Below are 15,006 nucleotides of genomic sequence, written 5' to 3'. Positions count from 1 at the left end.
TTTTGAAAAGAAGAGCATGTGTACTGCCAGTGCCTCAGAAGGAATGATTGTATCTTTACAGGGTTAGTCTAAAGCTGCAGTACTGTATGTCATGATGGGATATTCTGACATATGTAGAACTTTGAAAATTCTACTTGTAGTATTTACCTGATGTCTTGACAAGCTCAAGAAACTATACGACTTATTCAAGTAAGCCAAGAAAAATCAGTTCTAATAGAATAACAACTTGTAATTGTGTCCAACTCACAAAATGTATACTGTAAATTTAAAGCAACTGAGAATTTATGGGATTGGAATGTGAAATTAAACTGGAGTTAGGAACTATTTTACCCTATGTCTATCTGAAATTAAACTAATCTAAAAACTGAAGAACACATTAGCCCAGGCATTTCCCTCCTCTAGCACAGACCATATTTACAGTTCAGTACAATATGAAGAAAATTATTATGGACATACATAGATATGTGTTAAAGAATTGAAGCATGCACATTAGGAACAGTAATGGGTTTGTTGGGAATTATTACAAAAAAAATGAGAACAAGCAAAAGAATACAAACTGAGACTAAATGAATCTGGTAATATGCCCTTCTTAACCCTTGAATAAGGAACCATAATAGTACATACTGTACATCTGGAGCTGCCAAACTTGTTCTGCTTATAAATTCTAAATTAACAAATTTTGACTTGAGAACCGCCTTCCAATACGGATTAAGTTCTCAAGTCAAGACCCCACTGTAGCTATTTACAGCAAAAAGCCTGCTAGTCTTACCTGAAAGACATTTCATGGTTCCCAATTTAACAATTTTTAAAGAAAAAATAATGGTTGCAAATGAGAATTCATTCCCTTATATTCTTCTTAATTGTTTCATGTAGTACTGTCATATCCTAAATTACAAAGTTGCTTTGGGTGTATGAGTTTTGGTACTTGACCTGGCTACCAGAATTGCTAGTAAACAGAGTTATGGGCTATCTTTGCAATACCAAATACCGAACACTGTCTCTAGCAAACAAGTTTATGTCTGTTTCTATCATTAAACTCTTTGTTTTAATTCTTCAGATGACATATTATTTGCTGTGAATGACTTGTCCCACCCAGTTCTTTGTCTTTGTGTCACCAGCACTTAATATGGGATCTTTCTCCTTGTTAGAGTGCAATAGGTAACCAAATACTATTTCCATTTTTCTAATGATGGTTCTTTCTTTTGTAGGTTGTTGCTTATCACTACTGCCAGGCAGATAATGCCTACACCTGCCTTGTGCCAGAGTTTGTACACAACGTGGCAGCCCTACTGTGCCGCTGTCCCCAGTTTGTTGCATACAGAGAGCAACTGTTGCGGGAGCCACATTTGCAGAGCATGCTTAGCTTACGATCCTGTGTTCAAGATCCTCTGGCTTCTTTCCGGAGGGGAGTTCTAGAGCCGTTGGAAAGCCTTCACAAAGGTAATGAGGGACATGAGTTTACTATGATTGCAGCATGTGACTCCATCCTTTAAAAGCATGGACTGAATATTTTTTGTTCAAATGTTTTTCCTTCTTTCCCATCAAACTGTCAGAGCGGAAGATCCCCAATGAAGATTTCATCATATTGATTGATGGCTTAAATGAAGCAGAATTTCATAAACCTGATTATGGGGATACAATAGTGTCGTTCCTCAGCAAAATGATAGGGAAATTTCCATCCTGGTTGAAACTGATTGTAACAGTTAGAACAAGTTTACAGGTAGGTTGGAGACCTCTTTTTCCACACATTAGTATAGGAGTGGCTTTCTTTTGCTATGGTAGTAGCATATATTTCATATAGTCTCTTTTGATGGGCTTCTTGTCTGAATAAAAATAATTTGTGCCCAATTTCAGAGGCATGTATGTGGAGAGAGAGAAGTGTGTGGGGGGGGATACATATGGCTATTAAAACAGTAACACTGTAATATTAAAGTAGCAACCTCATTTAAGGTGACCCTGATAATTTTTAACAAAATATTAGGATATTGACATCTACCTCTGTTACAGTTGCATTTAGACTTAGTATTTTCATGCCTATGTTCAAGCTGCCAGAACCAGTCCGACTCCTCAGGAAATAAAGACTGTTAATATTCAAAGGAATGGGTTTTTCCCCACCGAAAAATGCTATTCTCTTGGTATAGAATCTGAAGGTTTTCTGGCTTCCAGAACCTGTGAAACAATAATTCTAAGCACTAATTGCAGTCCCGCCAATAAAGCATAGATGAGCAAAAGGACTTTCCCCTGCCCTCCCTTAAATGACAGGAAAATGACCAGTCACATCTCCAGAAGTCTCCATAGGGAAATGATTGGCCATTTGAATGCTATTTTGGGTCATGCCCTTTTTAAGCCCCCCAATAACCTTTTTTGTTTAAAATAATAATAAAAGTGACTCCCTCCCTCCCTTCCCACTCAAATGCTGTTGCTGGCTTTAAGCAGGCCTAGGGTGAAAGCTTATGAGGATGATTTCTTGTTTTCATTCTGAAAATGTTTTTTTTTTTAACTCCTGCATGGTGGAGTCCAGCATCAAAACTTGGCAGAATATATCTGTTTTGCTGTATGCTTCTCTGCCTTTTGGTTGTGGTCTCATCTATGCTGAAAATCTGGCTTTACATTATGTTAAATTTAGTTGAAAGAAATATAAGGATGTTCAGCAGAACTTCACTGGTGAAGCATAGGACTAATTCCTGAGTTTGCTTCCCCAACCCCTGAGTCCCTTCCACATTTGTATCACATATAGTTTTGGACTTAGCCTGAGGGCAGCAACAATTTTGCATGAATTCTATTTAAACAACTTTGTTGCTTCAGCTGAAAAATAAATTAAAAAATTATATATATGGTGTGTCCCTATTTGGGGCTTATATAACAATATCTCTGTGCATGGCTTGTAACCATCCCATTTGGAAGATAAAAACATGCCACAATTGTCACTGGGAGACTGAATGTATTTCTGCTATTTTTTAGTTCTCCAGAATTTACTCTTACTCTTTTCTTTTCCTTTTAGGAAATAATTAAGTTATTGCCCTTCCATAGGATATTCTTGGACAGACTGGAAGAGAATGAAGCTATAGATCAGGATCTCCAAGCATATATCCTACACCGAATACATAGCAGTTCTGAAATACAGAATAATATCTCTCTTAATGGCAAAATGGACAACACAACCTTTGGCAAACTCAGTTCTCATCTCAAAACCCTGAGTCAAGGATCTTACCTGTACCTGAAGCTCACATTTGATCTTATAGAGAAGGGCTATTTGGTGTTAAAAAGTTCCAGCTATAAAGTAGTTCCTGTCTCGCTTTCAGAGGTATACCTACTCCAGTGCAATATGAAGTTCCCAACACAGTCTTCCTTTGACCGAGTGATGCCTCTGTTGAATGTAGCAGTGGCATCTTTACACCCTTTGACTGATGAGCATATTTTTCAGGCCATCAATGCAGGGAGCATTGAAGGCACCTTGGAATGGGAGGACTTTCAACAGAGGATGGAGAATCTCTCCATGTTTCTTATCAAACGCAGGGATATGACCCGGATGTTTGTCCATCCATCTTTTCGAGAATGGCTGATCTGGAGAGAAGAAGGAGAAAAAACCAAGTTCCTTTGTGACCCTAGGTAAGTAATACATCAATTATTGTAGCAACTGTTTCTAAGAGATTACATCATGCTTCTTCATGGCCTCTGTCAATTGCAGTCTGGGTAATCCGTGCATGCACAGAACCTCATCAGAACCTTCTAGAGCTTCTGTGATCAGAAAAAAATGTTAGTATAGCCCCCACACACTATATGTACCTTGGCGCAAAGACTCTCCCCTCAGTTTTCTCTCAACCCCCGTGTTGAGAGTCTTGTTCTTTGCCTCTTGTCAGCTTCTGTGAGTTTATTCCTACAGGAAAGAGAAGGAGAAAAGTTTTTGTTTCTTCCCTTTAACCTTTCTCATATCTGTTAGATTTTCCCTTTGTTTGTCCCTTTCTTCTCTCTCCAGCCTTGGCTGCTGTGTTCGAGCCCCCCCCCCCCCCCACGGTTGTTATACTTCATGGTTTCTACAGGCCTATTTAAACGTTGCATCTCCTGCAATAATAAAATCCCTCTCTCTAATGGACACTCCAAGTGCGTTTTCTGCCTCAGAGAGACCTATCAAACAACCTCCTGCCCTCATTGCAAGAATTTTAGACACAAAATCCTTCATAGCCATCTTTCCAAGCTTAAACTCCCATCTCTGGGAGGAATCTCTCCAGCCAGGAGGAACCATGGCACAACCCATCTGTAAATCAGTGCCCCAAGCAAAGGTTTGGACAAAGCTGTTTCAGAGACCACCAAACAGCATCCATCAGCCACCCCTTCCATTCTGAGGACCAAGCAGCTCCTCTGGCATCAACATTGACCTTGGCTGCCGGGCCCACCCTCACAAGATCAAGCCTTCAGCCCCGATATCAACAGCCTTTCAGCCCAAAACGTATCGACAATGAAGCTAAAGGTGTCAATTGATCAATCTTCAACTGCAGGTCCTTTGCCACCTAAAAAACCAAAACCTTTGAAGCTGGAGTCTTCCAAGGCCAGCTTGACACTGATTGCATGTTCTCCTGCTGAATCAGAGGACCTAGTTTGTGTTGGATCTCTCTCTGATGACGAGGCCCTTCCGGCCCACCAATTGTCTCCACACCTCTCACAGTCTCCAGATTGGGAGCACCACATGGATCACTTCACTGCCTCTCTAGGTAGCCCTCCTTCACTTTCTCGATCCCCCAGTATGATCTTGAATAACAGCTTGGGCTACTCAGACCGCGCTGTACAAGCAGCTCCTCTGCCTTGTGAGCTTCAGACCTTTGCCTCCAGCTCATAAACACTGGCATCAACTTTGCCAGATTTCCTGCTTGCCTGTCTGCATGGACCCTGACTATCATTAAGCTCAGCATTGTCACTGGGAGCCCTTCTGCCCCAAACAGTGCTGTACAGAGGTACCCACCTGCTGTTACCAGATGGCTCCTTTTCTCTGCATGTCTGCTCTGTCCAAATGCTCTTTTCCCTGAGGGGAACTGTCAGCGTCAAAGTGGAGCCATCATCATCTAGCTCGCCCACCAGTGCTCAATGCCACTTAACCTCTGGCTCCAATGAATCTCATTGGGCTCCTAGAGATTCCTCGGCCCCAACAGCATATTTCCCCCCCCCCTGCAAGCACTGGACATAGGTCAGTCTTCTAGATCTGCCTCACCTATCTCAGTCCACTCCACAATACTCCAGCGTGGACCATCAGCACCTTTGTCGGCCTGGGATCTTCATTACCAGCCCCTCAGTATCAAACATTCTCATCAATACTACTCCGAGGGCCCTGTCGACATTGAGTATGTTCGACACCAGCCATCTATTATAACAGAACCTTCCTTGGTGTCAAGGGCTCAGCATCATCAACCAGCTCAGAAGCAACAGTTAGGGACTTCACCACACAAACCATTTAGCTGAGCATAGGTTTGGAAGTGCTTGGCTGGAGATGGCGGGTCAGGCAAAGTCAAAAGGACTAAAGGTGTCTGGGGCCAAGAGCCTTGTTCAGAGGGCTTCGGACTGGGAGGTGAGTCGACTGATTATCAATGGACATCAGACTCATAGCTACTCCATCTCGTTCCAATCATCAAGAACCTACTCTGCCCTCGACATCGACAGTCATGCGAGTACACAAGGCCAAACATTTGATGTCGAAACCCTTGACATTGAAAACAGTCTCTAAGAGAAAACTGTCCATGGACGCTTCCTCGGCACCTGAACCGGTGCCTCCGAAGAAGGCTAAGTCTTCGAAATCGAAGCCTTCCAAAACCGTTTCTCTGACTCCACAACTACTGGAGTCCGGGGACCTCATCTGCATCATTTTTCTTTCAGATGAGGAGGCACTTCCATCTAATCAAACTCAGCATCGCAATCTCCCAAACAGGAACAGCGTGTTTATGAACTCACAGCTTCCCCTGATAGCCCGCAACAATCTTTGGGCTCTCCAAGTGAATCTTCACAAATTGCCATGCCAGACATCCATGGCACTGAAACGCAACCAGAAACTGTACCTTACTCTGCCCCAGTAGGCCTACCATTTCAGCCTCCATCACATCAACAAAGGCACCAAGCCTTTGTTTGTTTGTTTGTTTGTTTGTTTGTTTATTTATTTATTTATTTATTTATTTATTTATTTATTTATTTATTTATTTATTTATTTATTTATTTATTTATTTATTTATTTATTTATTAGATTTTTACCCAACCCCTCTAGACCATGTCTACTCGGGGTGGCTTACATAGATAAAAACAAAACAGTATAAAATATATAAAATCACAAGTTTACGATTTTAACAATTAATTTAAACAAACAAACAAATATGAGCCTCAGCTTGCCTTTTCACGTGAAAAGAGATCACACTCAGCACCATCATTGGAATGCTGTTTGCCCCGATCGGTGCTCAACGGAGAAGCCCGCCAAGGACTATCAGCCAGTTGCTTTTCCTGGTCTGGCAGTGCTGCCCCTGCAGGTTGTCTCTACTAGAGCAGTGGTCCCCAACCTTGGGCCTCCAGATGTTCTTCTACTACAACTCCCAGAAGCCTTCACCGCCACCTCTGCTGGCCAGGATTTCTGGGAGTTGAAGCCCAAGAACATTTGGAGGCCCAAGGTTGGGGACCACTGTGCTAGAGAGCCTTTGGTGTCAAAGCAATCTTATTACCATGATCGCCCAGGACTACCTGGCACCTCTTATCTGCCGATACCTAAGAGATCCAAGCAAGCCGATCAATACTCCTCGGCTCCCGGCATGTTTGCACCTCCAGCAAGTTACTGTACTGTTTTTCTGTCCATCAGGATGACCATGAGCGCTCATCCTGCTCAGCATCACCGGCGTCTCTCTATTCCGCCATACTGCAGTGTGGTCCATCGATGCCTTTACCACCTCGACAGCTCTCTCAACACTGACAGCAACCTCCATTTCAACACACCTTTCCATATCAGCTGCAGTCAAAAACCCTTGATATCACCCCCTGTCCATGCACACGCTTTCGATGTTGATACCGATCAAAGACCCTCGATATCGCCCCCTGTCCTTGGACATATCTTCAACGTCAATACCAATCGACAACCCTTGATATTAACCACTGTCCACTGATGCCCCTTCGACATCTACACCAATATTTTGAGGACCAGCCACTCGACGTCGATATCGATCGACAGTCGATCGACTTGAGGCATGTTGCTGACCCATCTGATCATGGTTCAAGGCCTCAGATGCCATCAGTACTTCTAACATTGCCGGATTCTGACCTAGCAGAGACAGACCCTCTGTCACCAGCAGAGGATTTTCAAACCTATGCTCAACTAATAATTCGTATGGCCAAATCGCTCAACCTACAAATCCATAGACCAAGTACTGAACCAGCATCATCTCATTCGGTGTCAAAACACATAGACAACATTTATCAAAGACATGACCCAGGTACAATCTTTTTACAGAAACAACCAGCTCCCAAATCCATATTCATTGAAGCTTCACAATCTCACTCTCTACACATAAATACTAATACCACCTAATAAAGACAGCAAGCACATTGACCCCCATGGGCAGATGGCTATACTCTTCTACCTCCTTCACCATGAGAGTTGCCAACTATCAGGGAGCTATGGGCACCTACCAACGTTTTCTCTGGACAATATGTCTACCTTTATTGATGCTCTCTCTGAAGATAAAAGGGTCTTAGCACAAACTTTTCACCAAGAGGGTCTTTCGGTGGAGAAACAACAAATGCTATCTGCTAGACACACAGTTGATGCCGCATCTAAATCAATAGCTACCTCTATAGCGCTTTGGTGTTTCTCTTGGCTTAGAACTACAGGTCTAGCCGAGGATGTGTGTAGGCGCATTGAAGACCTCCCATTTGATGGACTTGGTCTCTTCAATGCCGAGACTGATGACATCCTTGAGAATGTTCAGAAAAATGGGATAGCTGCCAGGCATTTGAGAGTCTGCCTCACATACCAACAATGCCCTCAGCTCAATCAATGCCACTGCCCTCAACAATTTCAACAAGAACCTCAAAGACAAACATCTTATGTGCCTTACTATAAACAACAACCTTACCGAGCCAAACCTCACCAACAAAAATCTCAAGCCTCACTCATATGTACCCTGATGTTTCTGTGTGTCCTCCTCAGTGGTGTCCCTTCAAGCCCATGGTTTTACAGACTTCCGTCTCCTCACATTTAAGACTATGTTCCTGGGGGTGGTTACTTTTGCCAGACAAGTCAGTGAGCTAGCAGCTCTCCACTCAGACTATCCATACCTTCAATTTGACCCGGAGAAGGTTCACCTCTTCTTGGACATTTCCCTCCTCCCAAAAGTGGTTTCTCAGTTTCACCTCTCCCAGACAATCATTCTTCTGTCATTCTTTTCATCGCCTTCCACCCCTCAGGAGCGCATCCTTGGACGTTCAGCATGTCCTTGCCATTTATGTAGCTTGCACAAAGCACTTTTGCTGCTCTTCTTGCCTTTTCATCAGCTATCAGGCCTCCTCAAAGGGCCTACAGGTCTTAGCTCAATGCATTTCTAAGTGGGTCATGTCTGCTATCCAACTAGCTTATCAACTGGCACTCACTCCAGTACTGGCACCTATCCGACCTCACTCTACGAGAGCTTTGGCAACATCCACAGCTTTCCTCAGGAGTATCCCCTAAACAACATATGCACAGCAGCCATGTGGTCACAGCCATTGACATTTATCAACTACTATCAGCTGGATGTCAGGTAGAAAACAGATGCCTCCTTTGGAAGAACTATACTTTCCTTCACTTTGGCATGACACCCTCCTACTAGGTAAGGCAGCTTGCTAGTCACCCAGAGTGTAATTCACAGAGGCCACAAAGACGGAGGACAGTGGTCCTCTGTGAAGTCACGTCTCCCACCCATTCTCCCCTCTCTGTCACACCCTCACTCATAGCAGCAGTTGACTTGCACTGAGGGGAGAAAACGTTTTGGAGCCAAGGTGCATGTAGTCGGGAGGGGTTATTTTAAGATGTTTCTTTCTGATCACAGAAGCTCTAGAAGGTTCTGACAAGGCTCTTCTCATGTGCGGATTATCCAGAGTGTGACTTCGCAGAGGACCATTCAAACTACTATTACAGGGAGGTAACCTGTCCTTTCCTAAATACATACAGATGATGTTGTGATGCAGTTTTAGGAGGTACAGGCATTGAATACTAACACGGTATTGTTGTATCATCTCAGCCCAAATTCTAGTCTGCTTTTACACTGTAAAGCATTCAGCATTAATCTTGTGGGAAAGTGCCACATGTTAAGAAGTGACTGATTGCATCACATGGGCAGACAAACAAATAGAATTTTCACCATCAATTCACACTAATTATGAAAGAATGTAGATTTGTTCCTCATTCTGGGTTGTTGTTTTGTTAATGAGCACTTGTTGAGGAAGACATGAGATTATCTGGAACAGGAATGTATAGGAAATGAAAGGAAGAGCACGTCAACAACAAAGGGTACAATGAGGTAGCCGGTATTTTAGAGGAAGGTTTAGGAAGGCTAGAGCCCAAAATGAGCTCAGACTTGCAAGAGAGGGGGAAAAGCCAAAAATATTTTTTTCAACTACAGTTGAAGCTAAGAAAGAACAAGGAAATGGTAGATCCTGTGGATGTAGTGGATCTTGATTTCAGCAAGGCTTTTTACAAAGTCCCTCATGATATTCTTGTGGCCAAGCTGGTAAAGTGTGTGCTACATGATAGTATGGTTAGATAGATTTGTGGCTGGTTGACAGGCTTTGTGCACAAAATGTTCACCAATAGCTTCTCATCATCATGGAGGGGAGTGACAACTTGAGTTCTGTCCTAGGTACGGTGTTGTTTAATATCTTTATTAATGACTTAGATGAAGCTATTGATAAGAGGTCAGAAGCAGGATTCAAAATTACATTAATGGATAGAGAACTGTGCTAATACAAACAATATAAGTTTTTAAAGGAAAATCAGATGCAAAATATAGGGTGGTCGAAAGCTGGCATTGGAACAGTACATGTGAAAAGGATCTAGGAGTCTTAGTAGATCATAAGCCAAATATGAGCCAACAGTGTGATGTGGCAGCAAAACATGCAAATGTGGTATACAAGGTATACAGCAGAGGTATAGCATCCAGATAAAGGAATATAATAGTAGCACTGTATTCTGCTTTCATCAAACCTCATCTGGAGTACTGCATCCAGTTCTGGACACCACAGATTAAGAGGGAAATGAAGGAGTGTGTCCAGAGGAAGTTAGCCAGAATGCTAAGAGGTTTGGAAACGAAACCTTATGAGGAAAGGTTGAGGGAACTTGGTCATGTTTAGTCTGGAGAAGAAAAGGGCGAGAGGTGATATGATGGCCATCTTCACGTTTTTGAAGAACTGTCATGTGGAAGGTGGAGAAGGCTTGGTTTTTTTATCTCAAGAAGATAGGATCAAAAGTAACATATTTAAGTTAAAAGAAAGGAAATTTTGACTAGTCATTAGGAAGACTATCCTAACAGTGTCATTTGCCAGTGAAATTGAATGCCTCAGAGGGTTGTGGTCTCATCATTCAAGGTGGTCCCTTTATACAGTATGTGAAGATCCAAATGAAAAAACATGAAGCAGCATTTGAAAGGAAATGTTCTTTGATACTGCTCTCTTTTACTGAAATTTTTAAAGCAAAGGTTGGATGGCCTTTAAATCTGGTGCTTTAAGATATGGGTTTACTGCATTGGCAAAGGGAGGACTTGAAAATCCTTAGAATCCCTTGAACCTTGAAAGGGGCCTTTCCTAGCATGTTTTGAGAGAAAAATTAGGCTGAAACATGATGTAGCAGTGGCCTACTGATTTGTTTAAATGTGGCTCTGGTAACATGTACAGTATAAAGCAGGAAGTGACAGGGATGTATGATTGAAGTCAACAGCCTTGTTGAGCAGGCCATTTTATTCCCCAGATGTTTTTCATCCAGTCCACTTCACATCATCGTAGCACAACAGAGTTCAAAAGATATCTGAATTTATATAGGTTTCTATAATGAAAAATATTAGCTTACTAATTATATATATGAGACTCCCAGTGTAGTGTAAACTGTAGAATGGTGAACTAAAACTAGGACTCAAGAACTGGGTTCACATCCCCACTTGGTCATGGAAACTTACTGGGGGAGTGGAACTGGTAAAAACCACTACTTAAATATCTCATTTCCCTTGAAAGACCTATTGGATTACTATAGGTTGGTTCTGACTTGACAACACAGAACAGAAACACAATTTTATATATTAATTTATGGATTTCTAGGCTGGTTTTCAGCCTGAATAATAATGATGATGATGTGCCATTTAGGCAACATTTCATATTGGCAGCAATGTCTGGCCAAGACTCCCTGGGTATAAACTACTCAAAGCAGTTCACCAGTCTCTTCTTCTTGTGGCACTGTAGAGCTGTGCAGCTTGCCCAAGGCTGTACTGGCTAGCTATTTTCCCAGGATGCCCTGTGGACGTCTAACTTGGGGTCCACAGTCAGGGACTCCAATTTACAGTACTACCCATGAGCCTGAATAGGGCTTCAGGTGTAGTTTAAATAGAAAAATACACTGCATGTAACTCTGTTGACCCCAATATCTACTTACTTACTTACTCACTCACTCCTCACTCACTCACTCACTCATTCACTCACTCACTCACTCACTTACTTACTTACTTACTTTATATGCCGCCCACACTACCCAAAGGTCTCTTATTTTCTCATCTAACATTATTCTGAATATCATCAGCAAATGCTAATAACTACATTTGAGATAATAAACCTTATTTTTACTTCTATTATAAATTTAAAATTTGAACAGTATTAGCTGTGAAACCACACAGGCTTAGTTTGTACATTCAGACTACCCTAGTTCATTAATGGAAAGTATTAAAAATGGTGTGGCGCTGTTCAGGATATATATTTATAGTTTAGTAATCTCTGACAGGGTCAAGCTTCCATTGTGTGCTGCCTCTTGAAATCTTAATGCCATGTTCAGTCCAATTGCAAATATCTCCATCAGTACCATATTTTTCATTAGAAATGTCTTATGACAAATGGCACACCTGGAGAAAGCAACATTTGAATTTCTCTCAGGTACTTTATTACATGTAATAATAATATTAATTTCTCTCTTAGTGTGGTCTAATAATAATTTTACATTATATGATTGAGAAATATTTCTATTAGTCTTTAAAGCAGTTATGAAATTTATTTTACACATAATCCACTGAGTGATTTGTGGGATGTTTTCTATAAGAAATGTTAAATGCAACGAAGTTTAGCAGTAAAATTGGGAGAGGACTTAAGATTCCAGTCAGGGTTTAATATACAAGTCTTGTATTTCTTCAGCCAACCAGCAGTTCCCCTCTCCTCCCTCTTCACTGTTAGACCTGGTGTCATGAGCTGCCACGCAAAAACTAAACAAGACAAATGTCTGTACAGCTTATATTTTTGTCCCAATACATTGGTTTTGACACACACAAAATGTGCCCTAACAACAAAAAACAGTCTAGTAAATTCATCACTACCCCCTTCCAGATTAAAACAGAACTCCACATTATCAGTTGACAAAACCCAAGGACATTGGTTACAACTCCTCATGTTATAATGTAATGCAATTGTAGGTTAGGTTCTCTGTGGATTCTGCAACAAAATGTTATTCTGGGGGACACAACATCCCATCTGAATATGTAAGGTACAATAAAATACTGTACACTAAATCTTTTGAGAGATGGCAAGTGATATGATGGAATCAAAGCTGAATATTCTCCTTTTTAATATAAATTAATGGAGGCTGCACATAGTTTCAACAACAAGACAATTTGGAGAGAGTTCCAAACACAATTCTTAAGTAACTGTTTAGAAACTCTAAGATAATCAGTTTTACAATCTTTAACCATTTGCTGGGAACTTGTTCTCTTTTAGATATTGTGTGATATATTCTGTTCCTTGTGTATCAGTGGGAGTATTTAGTGTCTGATTGATTTCTTCATTAACAAGAACGAAGTTCACATGTTAATAGATATCTTTAAAGAAAAGTCCAGGTTAGAGAGGAAAAGTTCTTGAAGACATACAGAGTGCTATCTGGCTGCAGTATCTGACTCCCTCCTCCACAGTACAGTGGTGCTTGGACTTACGACCGTTCCAGAAGATGGGTGTAACTCGAAATGGCCATAAGTCAAAGCACCGTTTCCCATAGTAATACATTGGAATGTGATTAATCTGTACCAGAAGAAGAAGAAACTCCCCCAAAATAAAATAAAAATAAAACACTGCAAGCCCCATAGGAACACATTGAGGCTTTAAAAAAAAACAACAACCAAAAATAAACAGAGCAAGCCCCAAAGGCGCTGGGGCATAAACAAACAAACAAAAAAACCAAAAATAAAGCACACAGAAAAGCCCCATCGGAAGGCACTGGGGCTGCAAAAAAAAAAAAAAAAAAAAAAAAAACCAAAAAACTAAACAACAGAGCACAGAAACATAACCCCCCAGCCGAAACCCACCCTGCAAAAGCAACCCAGAACAGTTTTTAAAAAGCAAAAAGAAGCACCTTACCTTACCAGTCCGAAGCCCCCTCTGATGGCACTCACTACAGTCAGCAAACTGTATAGATGACTTAATAAATATAACAAGTCTTTTGTTTCAGTGCATCAAGCATAGATTTCAGCAAATTGTTTCAAATATTGTTTGTTTTTCTTTAATATGCAATCTTTCAGAAAATTAATATTGCTTCTTTTGTCACTTACAATGGGTAAATTAAGACCATTAATGTTAAATTAAAAAAAAATCACAATTCAATTAGCATTTTGATAATACGCTCCTGCTGTTGCTCCATAACAGACATAGGTTATTCCCTACTTTCCTTGTTATCTTTTTAATTTCATGTATCTATATATTATTCATATTCCACTGAGTCATAGTATCATATTTATTTGTTATATTCCCCACTGGTAATTATATTTAGAATTACCTTAATTTCTCTTCTATAGATCTGTCAGAATTGAATTGGGCTTTACTGTCACTGATTCAGTATTTCTGTTGGAGTTTACAGCCTTGCATGCTGACTCTTTTGAGTGACAGGAAAGGACATTTTTGGGCTGAGGTCATTGTTTATCTCTCCAGCACTAACCAATTGATCCTTCCAGCTTTTGAAATTCAAGAGAGCCCTGCCCCTCTGCTAAATCTTCTATCCCTCTCTTTTGTCAGTTGGTGGCAGTTGTTTTTTGTTGTTGATTTGTTCAGTTAATTGCTAGTATGTGTAGTAAAGAAAGCAGTGTGCACACATCTGTAATTTCAAGTAATTGTAAGTAAAGAAATTTTTCTATTCTTTCTCCTACAAATATATCATGGTGAGTTACTGAGACTTTCAGCTCCAGTTGATAAGAAAGGAGTGGACTTTGGGGAACTTGTAGCTATTCTCTTTTTGGACCATTGTACTTCTTCTGTGTAACAAAACAAGAATTTTATCAGAAATTCAAAACTCTGCAACAATTTCTAGGAACGGTTTCCAGCCCTATTAAGAGATGTTTTTAACAGTACAAATGTAGTCTTTCTCCAGTGTATTTTCCTGTCCATTATACTGAGTAGCATTTTGAGAGGCTCAACCTTGCATTGTATTTTCACTTCATATATACCATTTCTGTTGTCTTGGTCCATTTCTTGGTCCTCTGCCTTAGCAGGACATATACAGTGGTGCCTCGCTTAACGGGCGCCCCGTTTAACGACAAATCCGCATACCGATGCGGATTTTGCGATCGCAAAAGCAATCGCATTGCGATGTTGCCTATGGGGAAAAATCGCTTTGCGATTTTTCTCCATAGGCCCCATATTCCCCCAGCTGACCGGCGGGGGCATCGGAAGGACCGCCGGGGAGGGCTCTCCCACCGTCCTTCTCAAGCTCCCGCCGGTCAGCTGGGGGAAAATGCAGGTGGGAGCTTAAGAAAGACCGTGGGGGAACCCTCTTCCTCTGAGGAG

The 15,006-nt window shown here is 41.2% G+C and overlaps 1 protein-coding gene across 14 annotated transcripts in view; it reads left to right on the top strand.

The window, feature by feature from the left end:
- The window catches only part of TANC2 (tetratricopeptide repeat, ankyrin repeat and coiled-coil containing 2), a 297,308-nt gene that overhangs the window by 236,332 nt on the left and 45,970 nt on the right, over positions 1–15,006 (top strand). For all 14 annotated transcript variants that reach the window (XM_073004058.2, XM_078377736.1, XM_078377733.1 and 11 more), the window contains 3 exons: positions 1,209–1,440; positions 1,554–1,720; positions 3,002–3,609. In XM_073004058.2, coding sequence (XP_072860159.1) covers positions 1,209–1,440; positions 1,554–1,720; positions 3,002–3,609 — 1,007 coding nt within the window. The remainder of the gene's footprint in view (positions 1–1,208; positions 1,441–1,553; positions 1,721–3,001; positions 3,610–15,006) is intronic.

The sequence above is a fragment of the Pogona vitticeps genome, chromosome 6 (genome assembly GCF_051106095.1).
Source record: "Pogona vitticeps strain Pit_001003342236 chromosome 6, PviZW2.1, whole genome shotgun sequence".
NCBI classification, from domain to species: Eukaryota; Metazoa; Chordata; class Lepidosauria; order Squamata; family Agamidae; genus Pogona; species Pogona vitticeps.
Note: the sequence above shows the minus strand (reverse complement) of the source record. Positions and strands in the feature narration are given on the sequence as shown.